This window comes from Equus przewalskii, chromosome 21 (assembly GCF_037783145.1).
Source record: "Equus przewalskii isolate Varuska chromosome 21, EquPr2, whole genome shotgun sequence".
Taxonomy (NCBI): Eukaryota; Metazoa; Chordata; class Mammalia; order Perissodactyla; family Equidae; genus Equus; species Equus przewalskii.
The window spans coordinates 26,044,479-26,058,939 of record NC_091851.1 but is presented as its reverse complement, the minus strand read 5'-3'; the positions used below and the strand labels follow the sequence as shown (position 1 = coordinate 26,058,939).

Here is a 14,461-nt window from a genome sequence, read left to right as displayed (position 1 = left end):
AGGAAAGGATGGAGCCAGCCCTGATGGCCTAGAGATTAAGGCCTACTCTGCTTCAGCGGGCTGGGTTTGGTTCCCCCCAGCGTGGAACTGCACCACTTGTCTGTCAGTAGTGATGCTGTGGCAGTGGCTCACACAGAAGAATCGGAAGAACTTACAACTATGCACAATTATGTACTGGGGCTTTGCAGGGGGCCGTGGGGGCGGGGGGCAGGGAGGAGGAGGAAGATTGGCAACAGATATTAGTTTAGGGTGAATCTTCCCCTGGAAAAAAAAAAAAGGAAAAGGATGGTTTTAAGAGGTATTAAGGAAGTAGAGTCTACAGGGCTTGGTGAGTGGTTAGATGTTGAGAGTGAGCGAGAGGATGGAGTCCAACAGTGAGTCCCAGGTCTGCCGTGGATGACTGTGTTAATAGCAGTGTCCTTTGAGAATACTCAGCTGGAGATTTCTTTTTAACAACTGGAAAGTTGGTATTCAGGAGAGAAAGAGCAAGCTGAGATATAGATTGTAATTGAAGCAAGATATTGTTGAGATTTCCTGGGCAATAATATTGATAGCTAACATTTATAGGGCACTTACCATGTGCTAAGCACTCTTAAATATTTTATATATGTGAATTTACTTAATCCTTACACCAGCACTTTGAAAAGGTAGGCACTATTATTTTCCCCATTTTACAGATAAGAAAATTGAACCACAGAGAGGTAGTACTCCTGGAACTATTAGGCTACCCTTATTTTTGCCTGTTTCTGTCTTGGCCGATTTTTTCCCTTCTCCGGTGATGGCTATGGGAAGGAGGTGGAAACTCAAACACTGCTGCTGTTGAGTAGCTCCAGCAGAGGAGCTGGACATTTGAGCAGTGCAACTGGACATGTTTATGGTTTTATCACTTGTCTTGGGCATTGATAATCACTTTTGCTCTTTGACAGTAGTAGAAATTTTAGCAAGCCACTCTGATTTTTTTTTTAATTGTGGTAAACTACATGTAACATAAAATTTACCATGTTAACCATTTTTAAGTGTACAATTTAGTGGTATTAAGTACATTCACGTTGTTGTGCTACTATCACCTCCATCATCCACAGAACTTTTTTCATCTTGCAAAACTGAAACTCTGTGCTTATTAAACAGTAACTCCCCATGCCTCCCCCTCCTCAGCCTCAGGCAACTACCATTCTACTTTCTGTCTTAATGATACTGACTACTCTAGGTACCTCATATAAGTGTAATCATACAGTATTTGTCCTTTTGTGACTGGCTTATTTCACTTAGCATAATGTCTTCAGAGTTCATCCATGCTGTAGCATGTGTCAGAATTTCCTGCCTTTTTAAGGCTCTCCAGTATTGCGTTGTATTTATGTATATATACACTACATTTTGTTTATCCATTCATCTGTTGATGGACTCTTGAGTTGCTTCTGCCTTTTAGCTATTGTGAGATAGTGTTGCCGTGAACATGGGTGTACATTTATCTGTTTGAAGCTTTTTTTTACTTCTTTGGGATATATAGTCAGAAGTGAAATTATTGGATTGTATGGTAATTCTGTGTTTAATTTTTTGAGAATCACCATTCCATTTTCCACAGCAGCTGCACCATTTTACATTCCCATGAGCAAAGCACAGGGGTTCCAGTTTTTCCAAATCTTCGTCAACACTTGTTACTTTCCTTTTTTTTTCATAGTGGCCATCTTAATAGGTGTGATATAATATCTCATTGTCATTTTAATTTGCATTTCTCTAATGATTAGTGATGTTGAACATATTTTCATGTGCTTGCTGGCCATTTGTATATCTTTGGAGAAATGTCTATTCAAGTCTTTTGCCCCTTTTTTAATTGAGTTGTTTTTTTGTTGTTGAGTTGTAGGAATTCTTTATATATTCTAGATATCAATCCTTTATCAGATATATGGTTTGCAAATATTTTCTCTCATTCTGTGGATTGCTTTTTCACTTTGTTGATAGTATTCTTTGATGCACAGAAGTTTTTAGTTTTGATGAAATCTAACTTATTTTTCCTATGTTGCCTCTGATTTTTGTGTCATATCCAAGAAATCATTGCCAAATCCAGTGTCATGAAGCTTTTTCTTTGTTTTCTTCTACAAGTTTCATAGTTTTAGGTCTTATGTTTAGATCTTTGATCCGTTTTGAGTTAATTTTTGTATATGATGTAAGGTTTTAGTGTATTTTTTTGTTATTTTCTTAGTGTTTGCCTAGGGATTACAATTAATATCTTAATTTATAACAATCTATTTTGTATTAATGCCAATTTGATTTTGATGATATATAAAAATTTTGATCTATATAGCTTCATTCCTTCCCTCCTTTGTATCATTGTCATTCAAATTATATCTTTATACATTGTGTGCCCATCAACATAGATTTATAATTAATGCTTTATGCAGTTGTCTTTTAAATTAAAATAAAAATAATTACAAACAAAAATACATTTATGCTGTATTTTTTATTTATCTTGGTAGTTACCTTTACCAGTGTACTTTATTTTTTCATGTGGATTTGAGTTACTGTATTGTCAGAGGTCTAATTTCAACTTGAAGGTCTCCCTTTAGTATTTGTTGTAAGGCAGTTCCGCTGGTGACAGAATCTCTCAGTTTTTGTTTATCCAGAAAGTCTTAATTTTTCCTTCACTTTTGAACAGTAGTTTTGCTGCATATAGAACTCTTGTTTGACAGTCTTTTTTTTCTTTTTCCCAGCATTTTGAGTATTTCACTTTGCTGCCTTCTGGCCTCCGTGGTTTCTGGGCAAAAATCAACTGTTAATGTTATTGAGGATCTCTTGTGCATGATGAGTCACTTCTCTTGTGCTTGCAAGATTTTATCTTTGTCTTTCAACAGTTTGATTATGATATGTCTATCTGTGAATCTCTTTGAATTTATCCTGTTTGGAATTAGTTGAGCTTCTTAGATTTATAGATTAATGTTTTTCATCAGATTTGGGATGTTTTCTGCCAATATTTCCTCAAATATTTTTTTTCTGTCCCTTTATTTCTCTCCTCTCCTGCTGAGACTTCCATTACACATATGTTGGTTTGTTTGATGGTGTTGTATAGGTCTCTGAGGCTCTGTTAAATTTTCATTCTTTTTTCTTTCTGTTCCTTAGGCTGGATAATCTCAATTGACCTATCTTTAAGGTCACTGATTCTTTCATCTGCTCAAATCTGTTGAATGCCTCTAGTGAAATGTTCATTTTAGTTATTCTTTACAACTCCAGAATTTCTATTTGGTTTGGGTTTTTTGGTGATTTTTCTTTATTGATGTTCTCTAGTGAGATATGGTTCTCATAATTTGCTATAGTTTTTTAGACATGGTTTCCTTTAGATCTTAATTAAACATTTAGAATAGTTGGTTCAAAAATCTTTGTCTGGTGTGTCTAACATCTAAGCTTCCTCAGGCATACTTTTTCTTGATTGCTTTTTTTCCCCTGTGTATGGACCATGCGTTTATGTTTCTTTGCGTGTTTTATAATTTTTGGTTGAATACTGGACAGTTTAAACATGTAGTGTAGCAACTCTGGAAATCAGGTCTTCCTCCTTTCCTAGAGTTTATTGTTTTTCTGTTTGGTGACTTTTTTGAGTTAATTCTGTAAAGTTTGTATTCTTTGTTGTGTGGTCTCTGCTCAGTTTACATAGTGGTCAGGTAATGATTGGACAGAGGTTTCTTTAAATGCCTGCAATCAGGAAGTCTCCAAGTTTTTGCTGAGGGGCTCTGTGTGCATGCTGGGACATGTTTTTAATCTGTCAGTCATTTGACAATTCTGCCTTAACTTTCACTTCCTGCTTGTGCAGAGCCTCAAGGTTGACTAGAGGTGAGAGCTTAGGGCATTCTCAGATCTTTCCTGTTCATGCACACAGCTCTGGGCATGTGCACAACCCTGTGCTTGTATAAGGCCTTCAAATTCCCTTGAACATGTTTGGAACTTTTCAAAGCTCCTATGAACATCTCATTCCCCTGCTTTTCTTTTTAAGCTTTTTGGTTAGCCTATTGTTTTCCCTAACTGTTATCCATTGCCTGAGGCAGCTATGAAGTTAAACAATTGCCTCTGTTTGTTGTCAGCTACTGCTCCTGGGGAAAACAGTTTTCACACTGGATGAGTTCCAAGACAGCCTTGCAAGTGGAGTCTTCCAAGGAACTACTAGACAGATCAAATAATGCCAACTCTTTGTGAATAAGGCTTTGAGAAGTATCAACCCCATTCTGTAGTCAACTTTTCTCCAGAGAAGACTAGTTCCTTTTAGTGAATATTGCTATTTAGAAACCAAGTCTAGATGCTACGTGTGGTCATTGCTTTTGGTGTGTCATTGCTTCCAGGCCCTATCAGGGACAGGGGTAGGAAATATATGTATGAATATACATTTACATAACCTTACATACATCTTTTTCTTTATCTACTTATCTATCTGCGTTAAAAACCTTTACCAATTACTCTGTTTGTATTTATTGTGGTAACATTGGTTTATAGCATTATGTAAATTTCAGGTGTCCATCATATTTTGATTCCTGTGTAGATTACATCATGTTCACCACCCAAAGACTACTTACCAATTACTCTAAATCCAACCCAATACCAACAGGGTTTCTTCTATCTACCCTTCTGCCTTTTTATATTTGTTTACTCCTTTCTCTGATAGAAAGCTGACCTCTCATCCTTAATATATTTACTGATTTGCTCAATTCCTTCCTGTATGTAATCAATCTTTTGAAAGCTCAGATTGGATACCATTAACAAAGTGGGAGGGGACAGAGTGTTCAGTAATTATTGAAGGAGTGGTTGAACACTCTCTGCTCCTCCTGTGTATAAGTAGCCTTTTGTAGTATGCCACATTGTAGCTTGCTGGAGAATTTGCTACAGTAGTGTTTGTCCTTTGTTCTATGGAATTGAATTAGTGTGCATGGCGGTCAGAGTACAGGCACCACTGGAGAATTACAGAGTGGAAGATTTGGTGACTATAGTTTATCTTCATTATTCACAGATTTTGTATTTGTAAATTCATCTACTTGCTAACATTTATTTGTAATTCCAAAAATAATACCCATGCTGCTTTTGTGGTCATTTGTGGACATGTACAGAGGAGTGAAAAATTTGAGTCACAATATGCATGTTCCTAGCTGGTTGAACAGGGCAATACTCTGCCTTCTTGTTTCAGCAGGCATACTGTAAACAAGTATCCATTTCACACCTATTTAGTGCCATGTTTTTTGTATTTGCATTTTTATGCTTTTTTTTGCCGATTTCCCTGTTTAAAATGGCCCTCAGGTGTAGTGCTAAAGTGCTCTCAAGTATTGCTAAGTGCAATAAGGCCATGATGTTCCTTACAGAGAAAATTTGTGTGTTAGAAAAGTTTTGTTCAGGAGTGAGTGATAATGTTATTGGCTGTAAGTTCAACGTTAATGAATCAACAATATGTATTAAATAAGGTGTCTTTAAACAGAAACACACATTAAACAAGGTTATGTGTTGATTGGTTGATGAAAATGTTGTGACCAGAGGCCTGCAGGAACCTAACCCTGTATTTCGCCTAGGAGCAATGGTTCAGTATTTGCTAACTCAGTGTTTGCAGTCACTTTATAAAACAACTATGGAGACTAGGAGAATCGACTACTTGTAAAGCCTTTTCCAGCTCATTAGTGAGCCAAGGAAAATACTGTGTATCTTAAAAACCACACGCAGAAACAGGCCACTCATTGGACTGATTGAAGTGTAGTAAAAAAAAAAAGAACTGGTATGTCAGAATATTTTGCAATATGAATGTAAAATCACCTGCAATTTACGATATGCACAGAAAATAAAAACATGAAACCTATTTTTTTTTTTTTTTTTTTTTAAAGATTTTATTTTTTCCTTTTTCTCCCCAAAGCCCCCCGGTACATAGTTGTGTATTCTTCGTTGTGGGTTCTTCTAGTTGTGGCATGTGGGACGCTGCCTCAGCGTGGTCGGATGAGCAGCGCCATGTCTGCGCCCAGGATTCGAACCAACGAAACACTGGGCCGCCTGCAGTGGAGCGCGCGAACTTAACCACTCGGCCACGGGGCCAGCCCCTTTTTTTTTTTTTTAAAGATTTTATTTTTTTCCTTTTTCTCCCCAAAGCCCCCAGGTACATAGTTGCATATTCTTAGTTGTGGGTCCTTCTAGTTGTGGCATGTGGGACGCTGCCTCAGCGTGGTTTGATGAGCAGTGCCATGTCCGCGCCCAGGATTCGAACTGACGAAACACTGGGCTGCCTGCAGCGGAGTGCGCGAACTTAACCACTCGGCCACGGGGCCAGCCCCAACATGAAACCTGTTTTTAAAATTTTGGTTTTGAAGTGTTGGCGAGGCAAAAAGACAATAAAACCAGTTCCCACTTAGTACCAGTGTATGTATTATCCTATGTTAAAGGAGTAATTTTAACCACTGGGAATGGCCATAAATGTTTTCTCAATTTGGAAAAAGTTGGTGTTTACTAATTGTTATAGGCCTAATATGTTAGTACCTGTAAGAGGGAGAGAAGTATATCTACAGATTTATATTATAAATGAACTATTGGGAGAGGCGGGAAAGAAAAGGACCCAGCAGTCAGTAGAACCAGAACCTGAAGTCTGGAGAGACTTGAAGCAAACGAGCTCATGGTTTAGGTAGGAGTGAAGATGAGAGTCTCAGAAGAACTTATTGCAAGGGAGATTAGCTTGTCTGAAGAGGAGTGGTAATTCCCAAACCAGAGAATCTGAGTCAGGTTTTGGAATTGCTGAGTGGAGATTACAAGGCAGGATGTGTAAGTATAAGGTGAATCTAGAAAGGATCCAGTTGGTAAAGATCAGGTGTTTAAGTTTGACTAAGGAGGCACTTGGAGCCCCTACAAGCTTTTGAGAAAGGGAATTCCAGGTTCGAAACAATATTTTAAGAAAATAGTTCTTGCTGCTATGACAGTTTGCTGGGGAAAGAGGAGCTTACTTAACAATTGTTAAGAACAATTATGATGCCTTTCTGTGTGTGTTTTACTGTTACCAAGTGCTTTCCAAATGTTCCTTGGAACTCTCCTGTGAGGTAGCTTTTATTCCCACTTTACATAAGGGAAAATGGAGGCCCAGAGAGTTGAGTAACTAGTTCAGGGTCATGCAGCTATTTAATGGCACACTTAGAATTCAAACACTCTTTCTGCTACATCTCAGCAGTTTCAATTAAGAATTTGGACAAGAATTCTTGTTGTAGGATTGGAGAAGGAAAGAATGGAGCTGATTGCTCCTTTCTTCCAATATGAACTGATTTAAAGTATTGGCATAAGACTAAATAGAGCCAACATTTTGGAGGAAAATTTTGTTGACACTGGAAAAAAATATGATGAAGTTCTTAAAATCTTCTAAAAGTTTGCATTGTTCCTGCTTGTCGTCTCCTCCTACTTTTTTTTTTTCCTTTTGGCCTGAATCTACAGAAGTTTCATCTTATCCCATATTTACATTTTTAGGAAGGGGACATTTGACATTGAATGATTCTGGTAAATCTGTCAGCTTTTGTAAACAAAAACCCAATAACTGTCTACCGTCCCAACAGATTAAACTTCAGTTGAAATAAAATATTTTTAAGCTTTACTTTTCATTTGAGACATAAGGTGCTGAGTGGCTTATTAGAAACAGTTACATAGTTTTAGAACTGCGAGACACTTCAGAAAGCATCTCTAGGTTTAAAATTTGAACACCTTTCTCTGTCCCTTCCTGCTTACTCAAAAGGAAGTGGAGATTCAGATTCAACTTAATATATATTAAGTTAGATATACTGCAAGGTATAGCCATTGATTTTTCTTAAAATCCTGAGAAGTAGGGATTTTTCTTCATTTTATGGAAGAGTCAACAAAGGCTCATAGCTCACTAACCCTGGAGCCAAGAGTCAAATCAGTGCTTCCTGATTCCAAGGACATGGCTCTCTCCACGATACTATGTTATGTTTTAATTGGTTCAAGACTAGGTCATAGAGTATTAGAGCTAGAAAGGATTTTGGAGATATTCCCTTTACCCTTTCATCCCATAAATGAGCAGGGATTCTGGAGTTGGGCTGCCTGGGTTCAAATCCTAACCCTGCTGTTTGTTAACTATCTGTCCTTGGAAAGTTACGTATCCTATCCATGCCTCAGTTTCTTTGTCCGTATAAATGGGATAATAACAATATACCTAGATCATTGAGTGATGATTGTGAGGTTTAAATGAGCTCATCTTGTAAAGTACCTAGAACAGTGCCTGGTGCATAGTAAGTGCTCATAAGTATTACTAATAATTGCTATGAGGAAACTGAGCATTGTTTAGGTTAAATTGCCTGTAAAGATCATATTAGAGTAGTTGATTTAAACTAGAATCCAGATCTTTGACTCCTAGAATTGTAGTTTATGCTTGGCAAATTGTTTTCAAGCAATGTGTATACTTAGTTCTCATGATGGCCCTATAACGTCTATAGGTCACGTGAAAGCAACCCGTGGATCCCCCAGAGTTGGTCCCTAGAATAGAGATTTCCAGTGCTGTGTACATGGATGCCATTTATGCAGTGGAATGTATTTCAGATTCAAAAAACAGACTTCTCATTAGCAAGATAGAGCTCTCTTTTCTACAGTGTAGCCTTTTACTTTGGCCCAGAGATCTTTCTGAGGTCAGTTAATGCCAGAGGGAAAAATCAAACTTCAGTCATAGGTCAAACAACCTTTTAGTCTCTCTTCTGTCCTGGAAATCAAGTTGTCTAAGTATGTTTTCCTACCCTAAAAATTTCAGCCCTAGTTTCTTCATCCTCATGGGAATGATGGTAATCCCAGCACTGCTTACTATAAAGGGATTTTATGAAGATCAGATAAGTCAGTGTTTATGAAAAGGCATTGCAAACTCTAATTTAAATGATAATCTAATTGTAAAATGCCTGAAGTCTGCTGATTTTCTTCTTCTGAGAGGGAGCCCATATCCCCCTGCTTGAGTCACTTATTACTAAAGTTCTCTTACTTGCTGGGTCCGGAATAGGTGGGCCTCCATCTTATCCTTGGAGAGATGAGCGTGAGGAGTCTTGGTTCTGGTTCTATTTTGGATGTTCTCCTTTTATGTGCCCTGTTCTGGAAGGGTTTCTAAACTTAGATATGCTCTTTGCCTTCTACATATGGAGTCTGATATAGATTTTTGATGGAATATTTTTTTCTTTCTCTAGGGAAACCGGGTTAGCATTTCCCAGTGGGTTCCGGTATGCAGCCGATTGGTACCTGTGCCTCCTATGCAGGGACAGTGGGGCAGGGCTCTGTCTGGCACTTCTCAGGTAAGGTTTGTTGTTCGTTTGCTTGGTATGAAAACCTTAGTGTTTATGTGCAAATGTCATGTATTTATAGGTTAGCCAACCAAACTGTGATGGAAAACCTCATGAGACCACTTTTGGGTCTCTGTGGTGCCAGCTTAGGACTGATTCCTGCACTATGGTGTCCAGGGCGTTGCTTCTAAATACCCTAGCAGTAGAATTTAGTCTAGGATACCATGCTACAGTCTGATGATTTTTACTGTTGGGAGTGTTGCCAGATATTCATCTCAGAGTTAACTTTTCTTCGGTTTTCTTTTTGTAGCTACTTTGTACCACTTTTATTTGGGATGAGAAATGTTTCTTTCTTTTTCTTTTTATGAACATAAAATCCAAGGAACAATTATTTGAGACCTTAGTTTGCCACTGGCCATAAGATTCACTTTTTTATAATGTAATCTACTGTGGGCCCTCCTTGAGAGTTTTTTCCTCCTGATTTTTGTTACAAATAATTTAGTAATAAAGGAAAAAAATCACCCATGACCTCAAACCTGAAAACATCTGCTGGTTCTTTTCCACTCCTTATGTATGTGTGTGTCTGTACTAATTTTTTGCTTAGGTACCTTAACAAATATTCACAGAATTTAATGTTCTGTTGCCTTTTTACTTATTAGAGCAGACATTATTCATGTTAGATAGATTTTATAATTAAATTTTTTGATGGCTATGTGCTATTCTATTTACTTAGGCTTTGATATTAAAATTATTTCCTTTTTTTTTTGCCGTTATAGGCCTTAGTGTACCATTTTCTTGATATATAGTTTTTTAAATTTTATTTTATTTTTTTTAGGAAGATTAGCCCTGAGCTATCATCTGCCGCCAGTCCTCCTCTTTTTGCTGAGGAAGGCTGGCCCTGAGCTAACGTCCGTGCCCATCTTCCTCTACTTTATATGTGGGATGTCAGCCACAGCATGGCTTGCCAAGCGGTGCCATGTCCGCATCCGGGATCTGAACCAGTGAACCCTGGGCCAACGAAGCGGAGTGTGTGCACTTAACCGCTGTGCTACCAGGCCGGCCCAGTTTTTGTTATTTTTAATTATTTATAACAGATAAATTCCTATGAGGGTCAAAGGTATACCTCTCCAAAGTTTACCTCTCTAAAAAGTTAGTTTAATTTATACAGCTACCAGCAATGTATATATAACTAGTTTTTCATCCTTACCTCCCCTAAATTGAGTATTTTTCAAAAATTTAAACCAGTTAGGTAGAAAATGTTATCTTGTTTTACTTTGCAATTCTTTTTTTTTTTTTTTTTTTTGAGGAAGATTATCCCTGAGCTAACATCTGCTGCCAATCCTCCTCTTTTTGCTGAGGAAGACTGGCCCTGAGCTCACATCCATGCCCATCTTCCTCTGCTTTATATGTGGGATGCCTACCACAGCATGGCTTGCCAAGTGCTGCCATGTCTGCACCTGGGATCCGACCCCTGGGCCGCCGAAGCAGAATGTGTGCACTTAACCGCTGCGCCACTGGGCTGGCCCCTGCTTTGCATTTCTTAATCTATCAGGGTTAAACGTTTTTTTCTGTTTATCACTTGTATTCCGATTTGTGAAAATCTTATGGTTATGTCATTTCTCCATTTATTTACTGGGAATTTATTTTTCTTAACAATTTATATGAATTCCTTCTGTAGCCGTTAACTTTCTTTTTCATATTTGATGAATTAAAATTTTTGATATGCATAATTATATAACTATAATTTATTTATATAAATATAATAAAAAATATTTAAAATATAGAATAATTCCCTTAAACTAATTTGTAAGTCTTGTCATCTGAGGACACATCTTGTTTATCCCTCTATTTCCTGGGCTTCTCTCTAAGCCTGGCACAGAGCAGACACTAAAAGTATGTTGAATGAATGAAGAATATGCTTGTGCAGAAGAGGCATCTACTTTGGGTAGTCATGCAGCTGTTTCTTTTCAGAGTTGGCCTATGTTCTGTTACTTTTTGTGCATTGGAAAATTTTAATAGAATTTATCATATAGTTCTAAATCATATGTTGTTTGTGTGTGCATAGATGATGGAGGAGAGGAACTCATTATATGAATCTCTTACTTGTGCCTTATTCTTTTGAATCAATAAACATTTCTTGAGTACCAAATATGTACCAGGTATTGTATTAGGCTCTGGGACAGCATTATCCATGTAAATAATTGAGTGGTTTATCTCATGCTGACAAGATGTAATTTTAGCCAATGTAAGTAAACTGGACATTTTGTCATACCGACTGTACCTCATTGGCACATCTTCCCATCTTTTTTTTTTTTTTTTTTTTTATTAATGTTATGATAGATTACAACCTTGTGAAATTTCAGTTGTACATTTTTGTTAGTCATGTTGTGGGTACACCACTTCCCCCTCCGTACCCTCCCCCCACCCCCCCTTTTCCCTGGTAACCACCGATCAGATCTCCTTCTCAATATGCTAATTTCCACCTATGAGTGGAGTCATATAGAGTTCGTCTTTCTCTGACTGACTTATTTCCCTTAACATAATGCCCTCGAGGTCCATCCACATTGTTGTGAATGGGCCAATTTCGTCTTTTTTTATGGCTGAGTAGTATTCCATTGTGTATATATACCACATCTTCTTTATCCAATCATCAGTTTCTGGGCATGTAGGCTGGTTCCACGTCTTGGCTATTGTAAATAATGCTGCGATGAACATAGGGGTGCAATGGATTCTTGAGATATCTGATATCAGGTTCTTAGGATAGATACCCAGTAATGGGATGGCTGGGTCATAGGGTATTTCTATTTTTAACTTTTTGAGAAATCTCCATACTGTTTTCCATAGTGGCTGTACCAGTTTGCATTCCCACCAACAGTGTATGAGGGTTCCTCTTTCTCCACAACGTCTCCAACATTTGTCGTTCTTGGTTTTGGATGTTTTTGCCAATCTAACGGGGGTAAGGTGATATCTTAGTGTAGTTTTGATTTGCATTTCCCTGATGATTAGCGATGATGAACATCTTTTCATGTGTCTATTGGCCATATTCATATCTTCTTTTGAGAAATGTCTGTTCATGTCCTCTGCCCATTTTTTGATCGGGTTGTTTGTTTTTTTGTTGTTAAGCAGTGTGAGTTCTTTGTATATTATGGAGATTAACCCTTTGTCGGATAAGTGGCTTGTAAATATTTTTTCCCAATTAGTGAGCTGTTTTTTTGTTTCAATCCTGTTTTCCCTTGCCTTGAAGAAGCTCTTTAGTCTGATGAAGTCCCATTTGTTTATTCTTTCTATTGTTTCCCTCAACTGAGGAGTTACAGTGTCCGAAAAGATTCTTTTGAAACTGATGTCAAAGAGTGTATTGCCTATATTCTCTTCCAAAAGACTTATTGTCTCAGGCCTAATCTTTAGGTCTTTGATCCATTTTGAGTTTATTTTGGTGTGTGGTGAAAAAGAATGGTCAATTTTCAATCTTTTGCATGTGGCTGTCCAGTTTTCCCAGCACCATTTGTTGAAGAGACTTTCTTTTCTCCATTGTAGGCCCTCTGCTCCTTTGTCGAAGATTAGCTGTCCATAGATGTGTGGTTTTATCTCTGGGCTTTCAATTCTGTTCCATTGATCTGTGGACCTGTTTTTGTACCAGTACCATGCTGTTTTGATCACTGTAGCTTTGTAGTATGTTTTGAAATCGGGGATTGTGATTCCGCCGGCTTTGTTTTTCTTGCTCAGGATTGCTTTAGCAATTCGCGGTCTTTTGTTGCCCCATATGAATTTTAGGATTGTTTGTTCAATTTCTGTGAAGAATGTTCTTGGGATTCTGATTGGGATAGCATTGAATCTGTATATTGCTTTAGGTAGTATGGACATTTTAACTATGTTTATTCTTCCAATCCATGTGCAAGGAATGTTTTTCCATCTCTTTATGTCATCGCCTATTTCTTTCAAGAAAGTCTTGTAGTTTTCATTGTATAGATCCTTCACTTCCTTGGTTAAGTTTATCCCAAGGTATTTTATTCTTTTCGTTGCGATTGTGAATGGGATAGAGTTCTTGAGTTCTTTTTCTGTTAGTTTATTGTTAGTGTATAGAAATGCTACTGATTTATGCACGTTAATTTTATACCCTGCTACTTTGCTGTAGTTGTTGATTATTTCTAATAGTTTTTCTGTGGATTCTTTGGGGTTTTCTATGTATAAGATCATGTCGTCTGCAAACAACGAGAGTTTTACTTCTTCGTTACCTATTTGGATTCCCTTTATTTCTTTTTCCTGCCGAATTGCTCTGGCCAGCACCTCCAGAACTATGTTGAATAGGAGTGGTGAAAGTGGGCACCCTTGTCTTGTTCCTGTCCTCAGAGGGATGGCTTTCAGCTTTTGTCCATTGAGTATGATGTTGGCTGTGGGTCTATCATATATGGCCTTTATTATGTTGAGGTACTTTCCTTCTATACCCATTTTACTGAGGGTTTTTATCATAAATGGGTGTTGGATCTTGTCGAATGCTTTCTCTGCATCTATTGAGATGATCATGTGGTTTTTGGTTTTCATTTTGTTGATGTAGTGTATCACGTTGATTGACTTGCGGATGTTGAACCATCCCTGTGTCCCTGGTATAAATCCCACTTGATCATGGTGTATAATCTTTTTGATGTATTGCTGTAATCGGTTAGCCAAAATTTTGTTGAGGATTTTTGCATCTATGTTCATCAGTGATATCGGCCTGTAGTTCTCCTTCTTTGCATTGTCCTTGTCAGGTTTGGGGATCAGAGTGATGTTGGCTTCATAGAATGTGTTAGGGAGTTCTCCATCTTTCTCAATTTTCTGGAACAGTTTGAGGAGAATAGGTATTAAGTCTTCTTTGAATGTTTGGTAGAATTCTCCAGAGAAGCCGTCTGGTCCTGGACTCTTATTTTTGGGGAGGTTTTTGATTACCGTTTCTATTTCCTTACTTGTGATTGGTCTATTCAGATTCTCCATTTCTTCCTGATTCAGTTTGGGGAGGTTGTAGGAGTCTAGGAATTTGTCCATTTCTTCCAGGTTGTTCAATTTGTTGGCATATAGTTTTTCATAGTATTCTCTTATGATCTCTTGTATTTCATTGGTATCTGTTGTGATTTCTCCTCTGTCATTCCTGATTTTATTAATTTGCGATTTCTCTCTTCTTTTCTTGGTGAGTCTGGCTAGGGGTTTGTCAATTTTGTTAATTCTTTCGAAGA

The 14,461-nt window shown here is 37.7% G+C and overlaps 1 protein-coding gene across 2 annotated transcripts in view; it reads left to right on the top strand.

Annotated features, from left to right (window-relative positions):
- Window positions 1-14,461, top strand: part of UQCC1 (ubiquinol-cytochrome c reductase complex assembly factor 1) — a 94,453-nt gene that overhangs the window by 3,419 nt on the left and 76,573 nt on the right. For both annotated transcript variants that reach the window (XM_008525469.2, XM_070588189.1), the window contains exon 2: window positions 9,162-9,266. In XM_008525469.2, the coding sequence (XP_008523691.1) occupies window positions 9,162-9,266 (105 nt within the window). The remainder of the gene's footprint in view (window positions 1-9,161; window positions 9,267-14,461) is intronic.